Source organism: Gallinula chloropus (assembly GCF_964237585.1).
Source record: "Gallinula chloropus genome assembly, chromosome: 28".
NCBI classification, from domain to species: Eukaryota; Metazoa; Chordata; class Aves; order Gruiformes; family Rallidae; genus Gallinula; species Gallinula chloropus.
Window position 1 is genome coordinate 1,332,895 of NC_140113.1, and position 14,447 is coordinate 1,347,341.

General features: G+C 61.8%; 1 protein-coding gene across 1 annotated transcript; it reads right to left on the bottom strand.

Annotated features, from left to right (window-relative positions):
• Window positions 1–2,530: 2,530 nt before the first annotated feature.
• MISP (mitotic spindle positioning) lies at window positions 2,531–6,704 on the bottom strand (the record flags this gene model as incomplete). Its single annotated transcript, XM_084276338.1, has 4 exons — window positions 2,531–3,101; window positions 3,288–3,326; window positions 3,812–4,023; window positions 4,697–6,704. The coding sequence occupies 4 exons, from the start codon at window positions 6,702–6,704 to the stop codon at window positions 3,015–3,017; spliced, it is 2,346 nt and encodes a 781-aa protein (XP_084132464.1). The 3' UTR covers window positions 2,531–3,014.
• Between the last annotated feature and the right edge of the window lie 7,743 nt (window positions 6,705–14,447).

The following is a 14,447-nucleotide window of genomic DNA, read 5'->3' on the forward strand; positions in this document are numbered from 1 at the left end:
AAGTTAGGCTAGTCTTTTGCAAGCCCTGGGGAAGCCATCAATGAAATCAATTTAATTAATTAAACACCTCAAATAAAATGCAAATGTCCAGGTTTTAAAAGGTGTGACAGCAAACCCACAACATTTGCACCTGTAATGATTTGAGTGCCTATTTCCCATTCATTCCAAGGAAACCGCTGTCTCACCAGGCTTGGCTCCTGGCATCTGGGTGTGAACACAGTTCCAAGGGTAGGAGCATCTCTTTCCCACCCTGTGGCTCGATGCCTTGGCCCCACCTAACTGAGAAGCAGCCCCCCAACAGCACATCTCAGTCAAGAATCCCATTTCACCTTCCCCAAATGTAGCATTTCTCATGCTACATCGAACTAGGTAGATGTGGTAGCAATCTAACTAGGTAGCAACTTGAGACAGCACAACCAGAATCCTGGCAATCCTTTATAAAAAAAATACACTTTCCCCCCTCTTTTTTTTTTGCTTCTTCCTTACTACCCACCCACTACTACTACAGTTTTATTTCAGAGAGCTCTTGCTCCGCACAGATTGATTTTCTCTGTCAAATCCAGCTCTTCAAAGCTCTGTTTTGCAGAATGCCTTGTACACCAGTAAGAGTATAGAAGGGATGCAGCTTAGGTCACAACATCCACCCTCCTCTAGCTTAACAGAGCAGAGCTTGGCCCTTGCAGTCGCTGTGAGATACATTGAGGAGGGTGTATGTACACCAGGCTGTTTGGGGTGGCTTGGGCTTGGTAGCCAGTGCTGCGGGCTCAGGGCCACACTCACTGGTTACACAGCTGGTCCCACGAGCGCCCTTGGAGAGAGCTGTGGGCTGGGTGTTTATGGCTGAAGTCAGGATGTGGAGACTTGTTAAGAGTTTATGTGTTTAATTAAACATGTTTGTGTGTCTCTTTGGTGGAAAAGGCTTTCTGGGAATGTCTTTCCCTGCCAGAAGTGAGACTGAACGCTCTTGGCTCGCTGGTGGACTGCCCTCCAGAAGCTCCTGTGCCCGGGGATTAGGGAGAACCCCACGCACTGGGGAGACCCAGGCTGTGGGGTTCCTGCTCCTGCCCTCGAGTCTCACCCATCCCTGTTCTGGGGAGTGTCACTGGGGATCCCCTGAGGGTTACACACATGCTCTACCTTTGCACTGAGTGAAAAAAGTGATTAATTAGGGCAGAGACCAAGGTGCAGCCCCAAGTAATTTGGTCAAGGCTGTGGATTAGATGAAAAGCAGAATCTCTGGGTCTGTCTCTGCCTTCCCAACTTGCTCAGGGAGCAGTGCTGCCATGGCTGCATGTCCTGGTGCTTCAGTGAGGAGGAATGTGGCAGCTGCCCAGCTCCTGACCCTGTGGGAAATGGGGCTCTTCCAGCTGCGCTGCAGGAGCTGGTGGCAATGGAACTGGTAGTGACAGGGCTGGTGGTGAAGGAGCCAGTAGTGATGAAACCAGTGGTGGAGCCAGTGGGGATGGAGCCAGTAGTGATGGAGCTGGAAGTGATGGGGCTGGTGAAGTTGGAGCTGGTAGTGATGGTGCTGGTGGTGAAGGAGCTGGTAGTGATGGAGTTGGTGGGTTTGGAGCTGGTAGTGATGGAGCTGGTGGGGTTGGAGCTGGTAGTGATGGAGCTGGTGGGGTTGGAGCTGGTAGTGTTGGAGCTGGTGGTGAAGGAACTGGTAGTGATGGGGTTGGAGCTGGTAGTGTTGGAGCTGGTGGTGAAGGAACTGGTAGTGATGGGGTTGGAGCTGGTAGTGTTGGAGCTGGTGGTGAAGGAGCTGGTAGTGATGGAGTTGGTGGTGAAGGAACTGGTAGTGATGGAGCTGGTGGTGAAGGAGCTGGTAGTGATGGAGCTGGTGGTGGAGCCGGTTGTGGAGCTGGTGGCAGCGGAGCCAGCAGTGTGTGGGGTTTGCACCCCGGGCACCAGCAGCCCCGGAGCCCCCGGTTGCCTCTGGCCGTTGCAGGGGAGGGGCCGGGCCGGGCCGGGCCGCCCGGAGCCTTCTACAAACCCAGCGGCTTCCCCTCGGCTTTGCCCGGGGACTCTGCATCCCTCCCCGCCCTCTCCTTCCCCCAGCCGTGTGCTGCGGCCGTCCCCGGCTGAGCGCGGCGGGGGGATGCGCGGAGCATCCCCTGCGGGTGCGCGGAGCTGCGCGCTCGCCGGGAGCCATCTAGCGACAGCGCGACGTGGGCACCGACCGGCCCGGCCCCGCACGGCGGCCGCAGGGACCCCCGGGCTGTGAGTCGTGTCCCCCTTCTACCCCTCGGGGCCGTGTATCTCCCCACCGGACCGTATCTCCCCTCTCCCGGGGCAGTGCTCCCCCCGCAGCTGTGTGCATCCCCCTCTCGCCACCGTGCCCCCCCCCCCCCCCGCTCCGGGGACCATATCTTCCCTCTTCGAGGCTGTGCCCCACCCCCGGGGCCATGTGTGTCCCCTCTAGAGCTCCAGCCCCCCAAAAACAGAGCCTCCTTTGCCAGCCTGCTGCAAAACCGACGCAGTGGATGGACAGACGGATGGACGGGCAGACAGAAGACACTGGGAAGAGTGAGGGAGAGCAAAGACTCTTTAATAAATTAGCAAAACAACCAGCACTTCCTGGTGCGGGTGTGGGTAGCACATCCCTGCGCCTCAGCCGGTCCCAGTTGGATGCAGCCACCGAGCGATCCCAAAGCACACATCACTCGGGGTACCCCCCCGACGTGGTGCCTGGACACCCCAAACCACTTAGCAATAAAACAGCTGTTCGGTAAGCCAGAGACGCGGCGTCGGTGAGGAAGGAGTTAAATTACCGTGTGATTTCTGGGGCAGGAGTGATTAAAAGCCACCTGATTAGTCCTCTCTGAAGAAATAACAAGCAAGAGGTGTGGGGGGGGAAGGAGTGAGCGGATCTAAGGCGTGGGGAGGATGAGCTGTGACAGCGAAGGGATGCGATTTGCAGCGTGTGAGTCTGTGATTCTCAGAACCAGGAGCTGAGCTGGTCGCTGGATCCCAAAACGGGGCAAGAACTGGGGGTAATTGGGGTGACTCCCTCAGTCATCATCCCTGACGTACTGCCCTGCCTCCCAGCGCTGGGCCATGGCACTCTTGTGCCGGGTCACTCTGGTGCTCTCCACGACCTAAGGAGAACGGAAGGCGCCGGATCTTTTTAGAAATCAGGGATTTTTTTACAATCTTCTCTGCACAACTTGCCCCCTCCCCAGCCAGCAGCCTCCCCCCCATCCCATTAAACCCCCCCATAGGCTGTGCCCAGCGCGATGCCCACCGGCAGCGGGCAGAGCCCTGGAGCATGGGAAGGACTTTACCTCCGTGTTGATCCTGTCCACGGGCTCGATGCCTGCGTACTGTGAAGAGGGGAAACACCGTTCGATGGCGGCAGCCTCGCCGGGGAATGCCCAGCAGCAGACAGATACGGGGCACGGGGGTGTCACGCCGCAGGGAAGGGGGGTGAGGTCACATAGCACATGTAGTTGTGCCCTCCCCGGAGTAGGGGGGAAGTTCAAGCCAGGATCCCCTGACCCGTGGAGGATGCTGCTGCTCCCTTAGGTCCCCCCACTCAGTGCCGGCACCCCTGGGGTCCCCCCACTCAGTGCCAGCACCCCTGGGTCTCCCCACTCAGCGCTGGCACCCCTGGGTCTCCCCACCCAGCACTGGCACCCCTGAGTCTCCCCACCCAGCACCAGCCACCACCGCTGTGTCTCCCACTAAGCTGGGACCTCCAGCTCCAAGGAGGAGCTGGGCACGGCCACCTCCAGCCCCAGAGCCACCAGCTCGTCCCCAGCTCCAGCCCCCCACTGTGTGCTGCCTGCAGCAGAGCACATGCATTCACCTTTCCATCCTCCTTCACCCTCCTCCTCCGCTCCTCGAAGGGGCTGGAATGAACCGAGTCGGGGCTGAGGGTCTCCGTGCTGCCCTGGGAGGGCCCAGCCACTCTCAGTGGGGTGAAGGACGATACCAGCCCCAGGACCCCTGCCTGCTGTGAGGCGGGAGCGGGGACGGGAGATCCGGACACCGAGTAGCTGCCGCTGGCACCTGAGGCAGCTTCAAGAGAAAGAGCAGTCGGGGTGAGGGGCACTGGGACCGTGGCTGGGGGCTGGTGTACCCGCAGCAGAGTGAGGGGCCCACCCCAGACCATCCTCTTTGGCTTTGGTCATGGCCAGGACCCCGCGTCTGGGCACCAGCCAGGGCCCATCCGGAGCAAGGGAGGGGAAACGCAGGAGCTGGGCACTTCTGGGCACTCCCAGGAGTTTGCTGCGGTAACGTGACACAAAGTCATCAAAACCTGAGTTGCTCCAGGATGCAAAGCCCTGCTGATCCCTCATCACCATCCCCCACATCTGCTCCCCCCTGGGCTGGGCTGATCCAGCTGGCTCCGGGGACTTCACATGGAGCACTTCACAGACTCACAGAATTATCAGGGTTGGAAGGGACCTCCAGAGCTCATCGAGTCCAACCCCCTTCTGCTGGCTGGCAACAGCATCCCTGTCCCAGCAGAACTCCTTCTCCCAGGCCAACCTGCTGCCAATGCACCAGAGTCCCCACGGGCATCTGGGCAGTCACAGCAGGCAGGGAGGAGCTCGTGCCCCTTGCTCGCTTGTAGCTGGACACTCAGAGCCACAAGGAACGGGAAGACAGGAGCAATGCCCATTGTAGCTCTGCCCCCAGGACCAATCCCCTGCCCCAGCCCAGCCCACTGTTCCTCTGCTCCCCTTACCGGAGCTGTGCCGGGAGCGGGAGGACTCCTGGGGAAAGCCGTCGGTGATGACCAGGGAGCAGCCCTCTATCATCTGCCGCCGCCGCCGCTGCTGCTGCAGCTCCTCTTCCCTCTGCAAGTCGCTCCGGATCTCCTCCTCTATCAGCGACGAGGTCTGAGGCTTCCAGGTCCTCACCTTGTAGGGCTCCTCCCTGTTGTCCTCCTTCCTCTGCGGGTTCTGTGTCCCCATGTTGTCCACGAAGGAGATCTTGGGCTTCCAGAAGGAGAAGGAGAAGTACTCTCTGGGCAGGATGGCCGTGCCGGCGGGGCTCGGGGTGGAGCTGGGAAGCCTTCCTCCCCGGGAATCCTCATTCCCCCATTTGCTGGGGCTGGCGGAAACGCGCTGGGACACCGGAGGCTGGTCCCAGCTCTTCTCACTGACGGTGAAGCGTGGCTGGGATGCCTGGGAGCGCGTGATGCTTGCTGTGTAGCTGGACAGGGTTCTTCCACCCCTGGAGTCTTCTTCAGAATGAGAGCTGCAGCTCAGGGGCTGCTCCGCTGCAAATTCATTAACCCAGCTCCTCCGCTCATCTGCTTTCCTTGTTGGGGGGGGATTTTGGGGGGGGACTTCCTCCTGCTCAAACACCTTCCTGCGCTCCTCCAGCTCCTGCTGCGTTCCCCTGTCGTAGGTCCCCAGCAGCCTCCCTTGCTTCTTCAGATCTTCCTCACGCTTGGTTTCCTGCTCGATTTCCCTCTGGACGTAAAGGGAAGCGCGGCTTTTGTCCTTCCCTTTCCTGCCTGGGACGGGAGAGGTATGTATGGAGAGGAGAGGCTTGGTCTGGATCTCCACCAGCTCGCTGCTGGAGGTCAGCCGCTGGATCCCCCTCTCCTTCCAGAGGTTCTCCTCCCTCTCCATCGCCATGCGGATCTCCCGCTCGATGGGTGTCTCGTTGCTGATCTTCACTTCCTTGTCCACATCACCGGCCTTCGGATCCACGAGGCCATTGAAGATCTCCTTGGATGTGCTGGTGTTTGCGGCTTTCTTACCTGTGTCACCCAAGCCAGAGTCCAGGTCCTCTCTGGAAGATGCTTTAGTCAAGCTGGATGCTTTCCCGGTGGGACGTGACCTTTCGCTGTCAGCCCTTCTGGGACCATAAACCTCCTCCTTCACCGGTGTCTTGTAGGACACCCCATAAACCTGATAAACACTCTTGTCTGTCCCGCTCTGGCTGGACACACCAGCGTTACCACAATCTCTGGCAGCTTTTGAGGTCGACTCAGGGCTGAGCCACTCTTGACTGGAGACTTTTATCATTGACTCGGTCTTTGGAGACATGCCCTGTTGCCCAGGGCTGAAGAAAGACCCTGGATTAATCTTCTCCAGCATCAGGAACTGCTGCCGGGCAGCGGAGAAGTTGATCTGCTCCGTATCGATATTTTCGGGGTCGACAGGCGTCACTGCCCGCCCCGAGGGGTCCTTCTCAAAGCAAATGGCAAAGCTGGTGCTGAAGCCACCCACGTGTCTGCCCTCAGCCTGGCCACCCGTGCCAGTGTTGATAGAGCTCAGCTCGTCTATGGAGCTCCACCGCTCAGCCGTGGTGGAGCTCTTCCTCACCACCTGGCTCCGAATGATCTCCCTCCTCTCATCCTCCAGCTCCCTGGCTTTCTCTGGCGAGATGTTGGGTGGAGGGACCCTGATCTGCTCGTGTTCATCCTCATCATAAAGCTTTGAGGGCTTCTTCTCACCTCTGTAAGCCCTCAGGTCATAGAGGCTTTCCGACTTCACCACCTCCAGCTTGGACTCCCTGTCTGGGGATGGGGTCCAGACATCTCTTCCACCATCCAGGAAATTCGAGGGGGACTGTGACCTTGTTTTCCAGCTGTAGCCGTTTTCCACCCTCTGGCTGCCACGTGGAGGGGAGGCAAAGACATCGTCATCGCTGTCAGCCCTCTGGTCCCCAAATGAACCCTCATTATAGTCGTGCTTGTGTGGGAGCTGGAAGACCAGGTGCCTGGTGACTCTGTCCATCTTCTGGGAAGAGTCAGCGTTCTGCCCGTGGCCACCTGGGGTTGGGGACACTCTGGGCTGTGAACTCGGCCTTCCTGGCTCACCGAGGATGTGGAGTGGGAGCTGGATGTTCCTGGAAGCAGGAGGGGAGAGAGGCTGTTAGGAGCAGCTGGAGGAGCAGGGGGTGGGGGGCATGCAGCCCCCTTGCCCAGGGGACAGACATTGCTAACTGGAACTGGTCACAGCCTGATGTCATCTGCTCCAGTTACCTGTGGGGATGGCAGAGCAGCCCTGGAAAGGAGACACAGTTGTGCTGGTTGGAGGGAAGCTGGGGAAACCAGAGAAGAAGCAGCAAAGCCTGAGATGGAGGGTCTCCTAGAGAGGTACATTTGGGGGGTGTTCAGCAGGGAGATGGCACGGTGTGCTTTGGAATGGTATGGAAGGCACAGAGAGAAAGATGCCTCCACAGACAGACAGACAGACAGACAGACCCCTCCACAGACAGACAAACCCCTGCACAGACAGACAGAACCCTGCACAGACAGACAGACCCCTCCACAGACAGACAGACCCCTGCACAGCGGGGGTCCCCCAGGCTGGGACACCCTTTTGTCCAGGAACGTTGTGGTTCTGGTGTGAAGGGAAAGCCCTGAGCCTGCTGCAGGCTGCTGCCTCAGCCATCCAGAGGGGAGACCAGCTGGCTTGGTTGTTATCAAAGGTGTCTTGGACCCACCATGATCAGAATTGGGGCCCTTCCACCACCACATTTACCCAGAAACACCAGGTCTCAGAGAGGAGCAGCCAGGTCACAGGGCACCATTCCCAGCAGGAACTGCCCTGGAGTTGACATCCCCATCCCATCTCCACCCCACAGCCCAGCTGTGTCCTGTGCTGAGCTGCAGCTGTAAGTGAGTGCAGCCTGACCTGCTGCTGGCAATCAGCACTGCCCATGCCACCGAGAGGGTGGCAGTGCCATGGGTGCCATAAGAGCATGGGTGCCATAACAGCATGGGTGCCATGGGAGCGTGGGTGCCATGGGAGCATGGTGCTATGGGAGCGTGGGTGCCATGGGAGCGTGGGTGCCATGGGAGTGTGGTGCCATAAGAGCATGGGTGCCATGGGAGTGTGGGTGCCATGGGAGTGTGGTGCCATAAGAGCATGGGTGCCATGGGAGTGTGGGTGCCATAAGAGCATGGGTGCCATGGGAGCGTGGGTGCCATGGGAGTGTGGGTGCCATAAGAGCATGGGTGCCATGGGAGTGTGGGTGCCATGGGAGTGTGGGTGCCATGGGAGCATGGGTGCTGGGCAGCACCTTGTCCACATTGGCTGCACCAGCCTCTGCCATCACATCGTGCCACAGCAGCTCTTGGCAGCTGCCTGTGTCCTTTACCCCGCTCACCAGCAGCAGGGAGGGACCACCAGCCACGAGCATCCCTGGGAGCATCAGCTCCTGGCAGGGAAGGGCGTTGCCGGTGCTGGGTCCACCTTCACCTGCAGCTCCTCCTTGTCTCCTTCCTTCCTTGCGGGAAGGAAGCACCAAACAGCCGAGTTATAGAAACAGTGGGGATCGTAAAAATGGGCTCGTGGCTCATAAAGAAGAGGGGACTTTATCCCCTGCGTCATGCAGAGCGGAGAGACCCACCCCGACCTTGGTGTGGATCCTCCTGTGTGACCTGGATGGGTGCCGGGAGAGAGGGAGGGGTGGCGCAGGTGGGTCCCCTCGAGATGGGGTCTCGCCGTGTTGCAGATGGCATCGCTGGCCCAGCCCTTACACCGCTGACACCCTCGTGCAGGCGGGGTGAGCCAGCTGTGCCCACAAGCCGTGGGCACCTCCTCTGCCTCTGCTTGCCAAGATGCAGCCACGACCCCGGGGTCACCACCTCTCCTGGCTGCGCTCACATAAGCCCCAGTGGGTTGGGGTGTGTCAGTGCCTGACACCCCCCTCCCCAAAGTGCTCACAGACCCTCACAAGCCTTCTGGCAGCCTGAGCAAGGCTGTGGTGACAGCCTTGGGCCTGGCAGCACTGGTGGGCTCAGCCCCGGACAGGAGGGTCCCTCGGTCCAGAGCAGCCCAGCACCCCCTAGACAGATGCACCGTGCCCCAGATGTGCCTCCTTCATCCTCAGGATGGGCAGCAGGAGCATCCCAGGGCAATTCCCCACCGCTGAGGTGCTGCCTGGTCCCTGCCCAGCCCAGGGGTCACCCTGCTGCCTGCAGCAGGGTTGGGGCTGGGGGCTGTGGGGAGCAGCTGGTCCTGGTACACTGCACCCATCTGAGCACCCAGCACCTCTTCATGCTCCTGCCGGGGCTCCTCCACAGCCCCTGGGGCCCTGGGTGGTGGAGCTGTGCATCCACAACTTGGCCTGTGTTTGGGGGTCTGGGGGCCCTGCTGGGAGGGGACTCCTCACTGTGGTTACTGGTGGCTGCACTGGGGAGGGGGGAGCGTGGCCAAGGACCCGTTATCAGGGCTCCCAGCCAGCACTATGCCGAGCAGCACAGCCCCTCCCTAAAGCAGCACCCAAAACCACCTCAGCAGCTCAGCCCCGGCACGGCAGGAACACCCACCACCCCAGCCTGGGTCCCCCCACCATAAAGGGACACCAGGGATATTTCCAGGGATGCCTGACCCCCACCCCAGGGGTCCTGCAACAGGCTGCAGGCCTGCAGCACACCCACCCAGTGCAAGCACCCACAGGCACTCCCAGGCCTGCTGACGTCTGGGACACAGCACCCCCCTCACCGCAGCCAGACCCTGCGTGGGGACCCGTCCCCCTAAGGCTGGGCAGCCAACGGGTGCCCTGCGTGTCCTCGGCGCTCCCCTCACCCCCACCCTGGCCACGCCACACTTACTGTCCAGGGGAGCATCGGGGTGGGGGTCCCCATGCCCCAGGGAGGCTGCGCAGGGCACCCAGCTGAGCGCGTCTGTGGGGAGCGGCCGGGGCGGGCGGGTGGCGGCGGCGGGGCGTGGGGCCCGTGGGGCTGCCGAGCCCTGATAAGCTCAGTGGGGAATTCCGGGAACCGCGCCGGGACGATGCTGGCCCCGGTTCAATGACACGTTCCTGGCTGCCCCTCACCCCTGCGGGCTGGCTCCCATGCCAGGAGGGCTGACCTTGGCCCCTGGCCGGCGCCACGTGCCGACACGGCAACGTGCCGGCGATGGGCCGACGCACCCGCGTGCACCGATGCTGCTGCAGCCCAGCTGTGCCCTGGCACGCCTTCCCGCCTCTCTGCCACTGGGACTGCAGCACCAGGAGGTTTGGAACCCCAGGAAGAGATGGGGTGTCCAGCTCATCCCTGATGCTGCAACCCAGGGCAGCCTGCACGCCCCATTTGGATCTCCACACGTGGGCTCGGCCGTCCCAGGACAGAGCTTGAGCCAGGCAGCGCTGGGGCTGGGAGGCAGCTTGGGATGCACAGCCGCCCTGCCAGCGACATCCTTCACCCCTCTGAGGCCAGTTGGGAAACCCAGGGCAGAGCCCCCAGCCCCTCAGCCCTGGGGATGCAGCGGAGGAGCCTGTGGGAACACCTCAGGAACCACCGTGCCGGCAGCCTGTGCTGTCCTGGTTGCGCCACGGGGCCTCTCCCAGCCCTGGCACCGGATAACCCCGTGTTTGCACAGGCAGGGCTGGGGCGGGCACCCTCGCTGCCATGGCAGCCCTGGCTCTGCTGGGTGCACCTGTCTGGCACTGTGCTGCCCCAGCCCCCTGCTCCCCTCTGCAGCGGGGTTGGGGGGGGCTGGCTCCCTCCATCCCTGGGCATGAATGGCAGCAGCCCCCTCTGAGCAGGGATGAGCCCTTGTGCCTGGTCAGGAAACATCCAGCAGGCTGAGGGCAGGACCGTGGCACAGCAGCCACAGCACCCTCAGCACCTGTGACTGTGGCTGTCAGACCCCAGCAGAGCATGGCTGGCACTCAGCACTCTGCACCCAGCACCCAGCACCCAGAGCCGGCCGCTCTCCTGGCACAGGGCATGGCAGACGATGCTGAGCCAGGATGCTCAGCCCTTCACCGTGCCTGAGGCAGGAGATCCTTGTCCTCACCCTCCTCTGCCCTGCTCCGCTCCCCACAGCAGCCCAGTCCTGCTGGAAAGCCCCTCCCAGCTCCCTGAGCGGGGTGATGGGGTCAGATCCTGCTCGCCCTGGCTGCGGGGTGCCCAGGAGATCCTACTTACCCCTGCCAAGCCCCGGGGTGTCCCTGGCTCTGATCTCTGGGCTGCTGGCTCTGGCACTGGCCAGGCTGGGAACGGTGGCTTCGGTGTGGCTGCCAGGCAGCTCTGTGTTTCCGGGCCAGAGCGTGGAGCCTGTTTTACCACAGGGTTGAGACAAAGTCCACAGGCGATGCCGGGAGCACACCGTGCCCGTGGCAGGGTGGGTGTGTGGCTCACTGGGCTGGCATCGGCTCCACCGCCCCGGGAATGAGCCCTGGCATCCCAGCCCTGGAACCACGCCAGCCCAGGGGGTGGGCAGAGCCCCAATGGCTTTGAGGTGACAGCACCCAGGGTGGGCCCTGGCCCAGCGCAGCCCCCCTGGTAATCTGGGCTGCCACATCCCCATCCCTATAAGGTGAGGACCTTCCCAGCAGACTGCAGATGTGCTCTGCACTGCCTGGGATTGTTTAACCCTTCACCAGCCAACAGCCCCTTTGATGATGTGTTAAAGGGGCATAAGGCAGGTAAGATGATAGAAAAAGTCCAGGACTTAATTGTGTGAGCTGGAAACTTTAAGATGTCTTCTTCCTGGGCAACCTTGTGTAGCTCCAGGTCTGGAGGTTGGTGGCCCTGCCTGTGGCAGGAGGTTGGAGCTCTGTGATCCTTGGGGTCCCTTCCAACCCAGACCAGGCTGGGATTCTATGATTCCTTTTCTCCTCCCTGTGCCATCCTCCCACTTCCACCCCCTACAACTGACATGATGTATTTATAATGGACACATCTTTCTGTCTGTGGATCTTCTGAAACGTGGGAAGAGCCCCTAGGGTCACCCCCTCAGCCTTGAGTGAGCACCCTGTGCCCAAAGTCAGCTTGCTCCCTCTCCTAACAGCAGCTCCCAGCTGCTGAGACGTGTCCCCTGGTAAAGGGGTCTGAGCCTGTGCATCCCACTGCCCTCCTGAGACCCACCCTGAGGGGTGTGGGGATGGCAGAGCGGCCCTGGGAAGGAGACACAGTTGTGCTGGTTGGAGGGAAGCTGGGGAAGCCAGAGAAGAAGCAGCAAAGCCTGAGCTGGAGGGTCTCCTAGAGAGGTACATTTGGGGGGTGTTCAGCAGGGAGATGGCACGGTGTGCTTTGGAATGGTATGGAAGGCACAGAGAGAAAGATGCCTCCACAGACAGACAGACAGACCCCTCCACAGACAGACCCCTCCACAAGAGAGACAGACCCGTGCACAGACAGACAGACCCCTCCACAGACAGACAACCCCCCTGCACAGACAGACAAACCCTTCCACAAGACAGACAGACCCCTGCACAGACAGACAAACCCTTCCACAAGACAGACAGACCCCTGCACAGACAAACAAACCCCTCCACAGCCAGACAGACCCCTCCACAGCCAGAACAGACCCTTCCACAAGACAGACAGACCCCTGCACGGACAAACAAACCCCTCCACAGACAGACAGACCCCTGCAGAGACAGACAGTCCCCTCCACAGACAGACAGTCCCCTCCACAAGACAGACCAACCCCTGCACAGACAGACAGACCCCTGCACAGACAGACAGACCCCTCCACAGACAGACAGACCCCTGCACAGCAGGGGTCCCCCAGGGTGGGACACCCTTTTGTCCAGGAACCTTGTGGTTCTGGTGTGGAGGGAAAGCCCTGAGCCTGCTGCAGGCTGCTGCCTCAGCCATCCGGAGGGGAGACCAGCTGGCTCGGTTGTTATCAAAGGTGTCTTGGACCCACCACGATGGGAGTCGGGGCCCTTCCATCCACCCCAGACAGGGCAGCAGGATTGACCACCAGCCCAGCAAGGCAGCAGCAAAGTCTTGTGGCTTGGTGTGGGTGGGAAGCAGCAGGGCTGAGGTAGCACTGGGCTGAGAGCCCCGCGCTCCCCTCCGCGCTCCCCAGGAAGGTGCAGCAGCAAGACGGGGATAGGCTGGTTCTTCACACAGTTTATTTGCTCGGTGTCTTACAAACAACTGGGGATGGGGAGGGGCTGGGGGGGGGGGTGGGGAAAGGGGGAAACTTCCAACGGATTCGGCACAAGTGAAAAGCACAGGGGGTGGGGGTGCGGGAAGTGCACTTCAGCGGAGCCGGGCAAGGGGCTGGGGGCTGGTTGGGATGGGGCTGGGGGATGCGGCCGGGCTCCTCTGCTGCTGCACAGCCTCCCCCACCCCCCCACCCACCTCCCCGCCAGCCCCGGCCCCGTCGGGGCCTGATCCTGCTCCCTGCTGCCGTGGGGGTGGGTGATGGGTGTGATGTCAACTGCAGGGTGCTGAGAGTGGGAGGGGACCCTGGAGTGGGGTCAGGGGAGAATGGTGGGAGCTGGGGTGGGATGGTGTTGGCCCCCCCCCCGGCTAAAGGGGTGGTGAGAGGTTATGGGCACCGTAACCCTAACCTGCCCCCCCAGATTGAGGGGTGGGTGCCCCACGGCATCCAGTCCCAGCATCCCCTCTGTGGCACTGCAGTGATGGGGGTCCATCTGGGGGAGAGGCTCCCCTTCCACCCCCAGAGGTAACAGTGTCCCCCCTTCCCAGCTCTGCCACTCCCAGAGGCAGCACCATGAGCCCCCCCACCCCAGCCCCCAACCTCAGCCCCTGCCCCCTTCCCCCTGCAAACTCCATTGGGGTGAAAACTGGAGCCTGGGTGGGAACTGGAGAGCAACTGGGGTGGCACAAGGGGGGGTGACTGCTCACAGGATGGGGATGGGCAGGCCTTGGAGGGGGGAGCTGAGCCCCATCCCCAGCTGCTGTGCCACCCATGTCGGGTGGGCTGGGTGGTGCGAGGGCTGCTCTGCGCCTCCATTGCTGGGGGCTCTGGGAACCCCATGTGACACCCACTGCCCTTCGCAGCTGGGACCCACTGGGTCAGCCCAGGACCCCTGTGCCATGCTGGCTGGCTGCTGGGCCACACTCCTGGCTGGCTGGTCCTTGCCTGGAGCTCCTGGACCATGGGGAACAGGCGCTGCCAGCGTGGCTGCACGCCACAGCCGGCTCAGGGGGCACCGAAAGCAACCCCAGCCCAGGGCTGGCACATGGGGCTCAAGCCCTGGAGCCTTTGGGGACAGTGCTGGCAGGAGATGGGACCCCCCCATCTGCAGCAGCCCCCATGCCAGGCAGGGCAGGACCGTGCCCTCAGCCCACCGGCTCGCCCAACGCCTGCGAGATGTGGCTGTGGCTGCAGCAGAAGCACCCAGGGTTTAGGCAGGGCTCAGCACCCATGGGTGCTGCTGTGGGTGTCCCCCCACCCAGCCCTCCCTGCCTGCCCCAGCAGGTCTCAGTGGGGAGGAAAGGCTGGTGCTGGTGGTGAAATCCCCGCTGAAGGGCTGGGGCACGTGGTGGGGTGAGCGGGGCAGACCGCTCGCAGTCCCGGCACGGACATGGTGTCCTGGGGACACCCCTCCATGGGACACGGGACCCCTGGCAGCTCCTGGTCCTGGTGTCTGGGGTGAACCGGGCTGCCCCCCTGGCCCGGGAAACGGAGGCTGCAATCCCCGGCTGCAGAAAGCAGCTCTGCCCCTGCCACTGGGCAACTCCAGTGCGTGGGGAGCCGGGGCAGGAGGGGCACGTGGTGCTGGAGCTCCCTTCCCGTCCCTATGGGGCTAGGCCC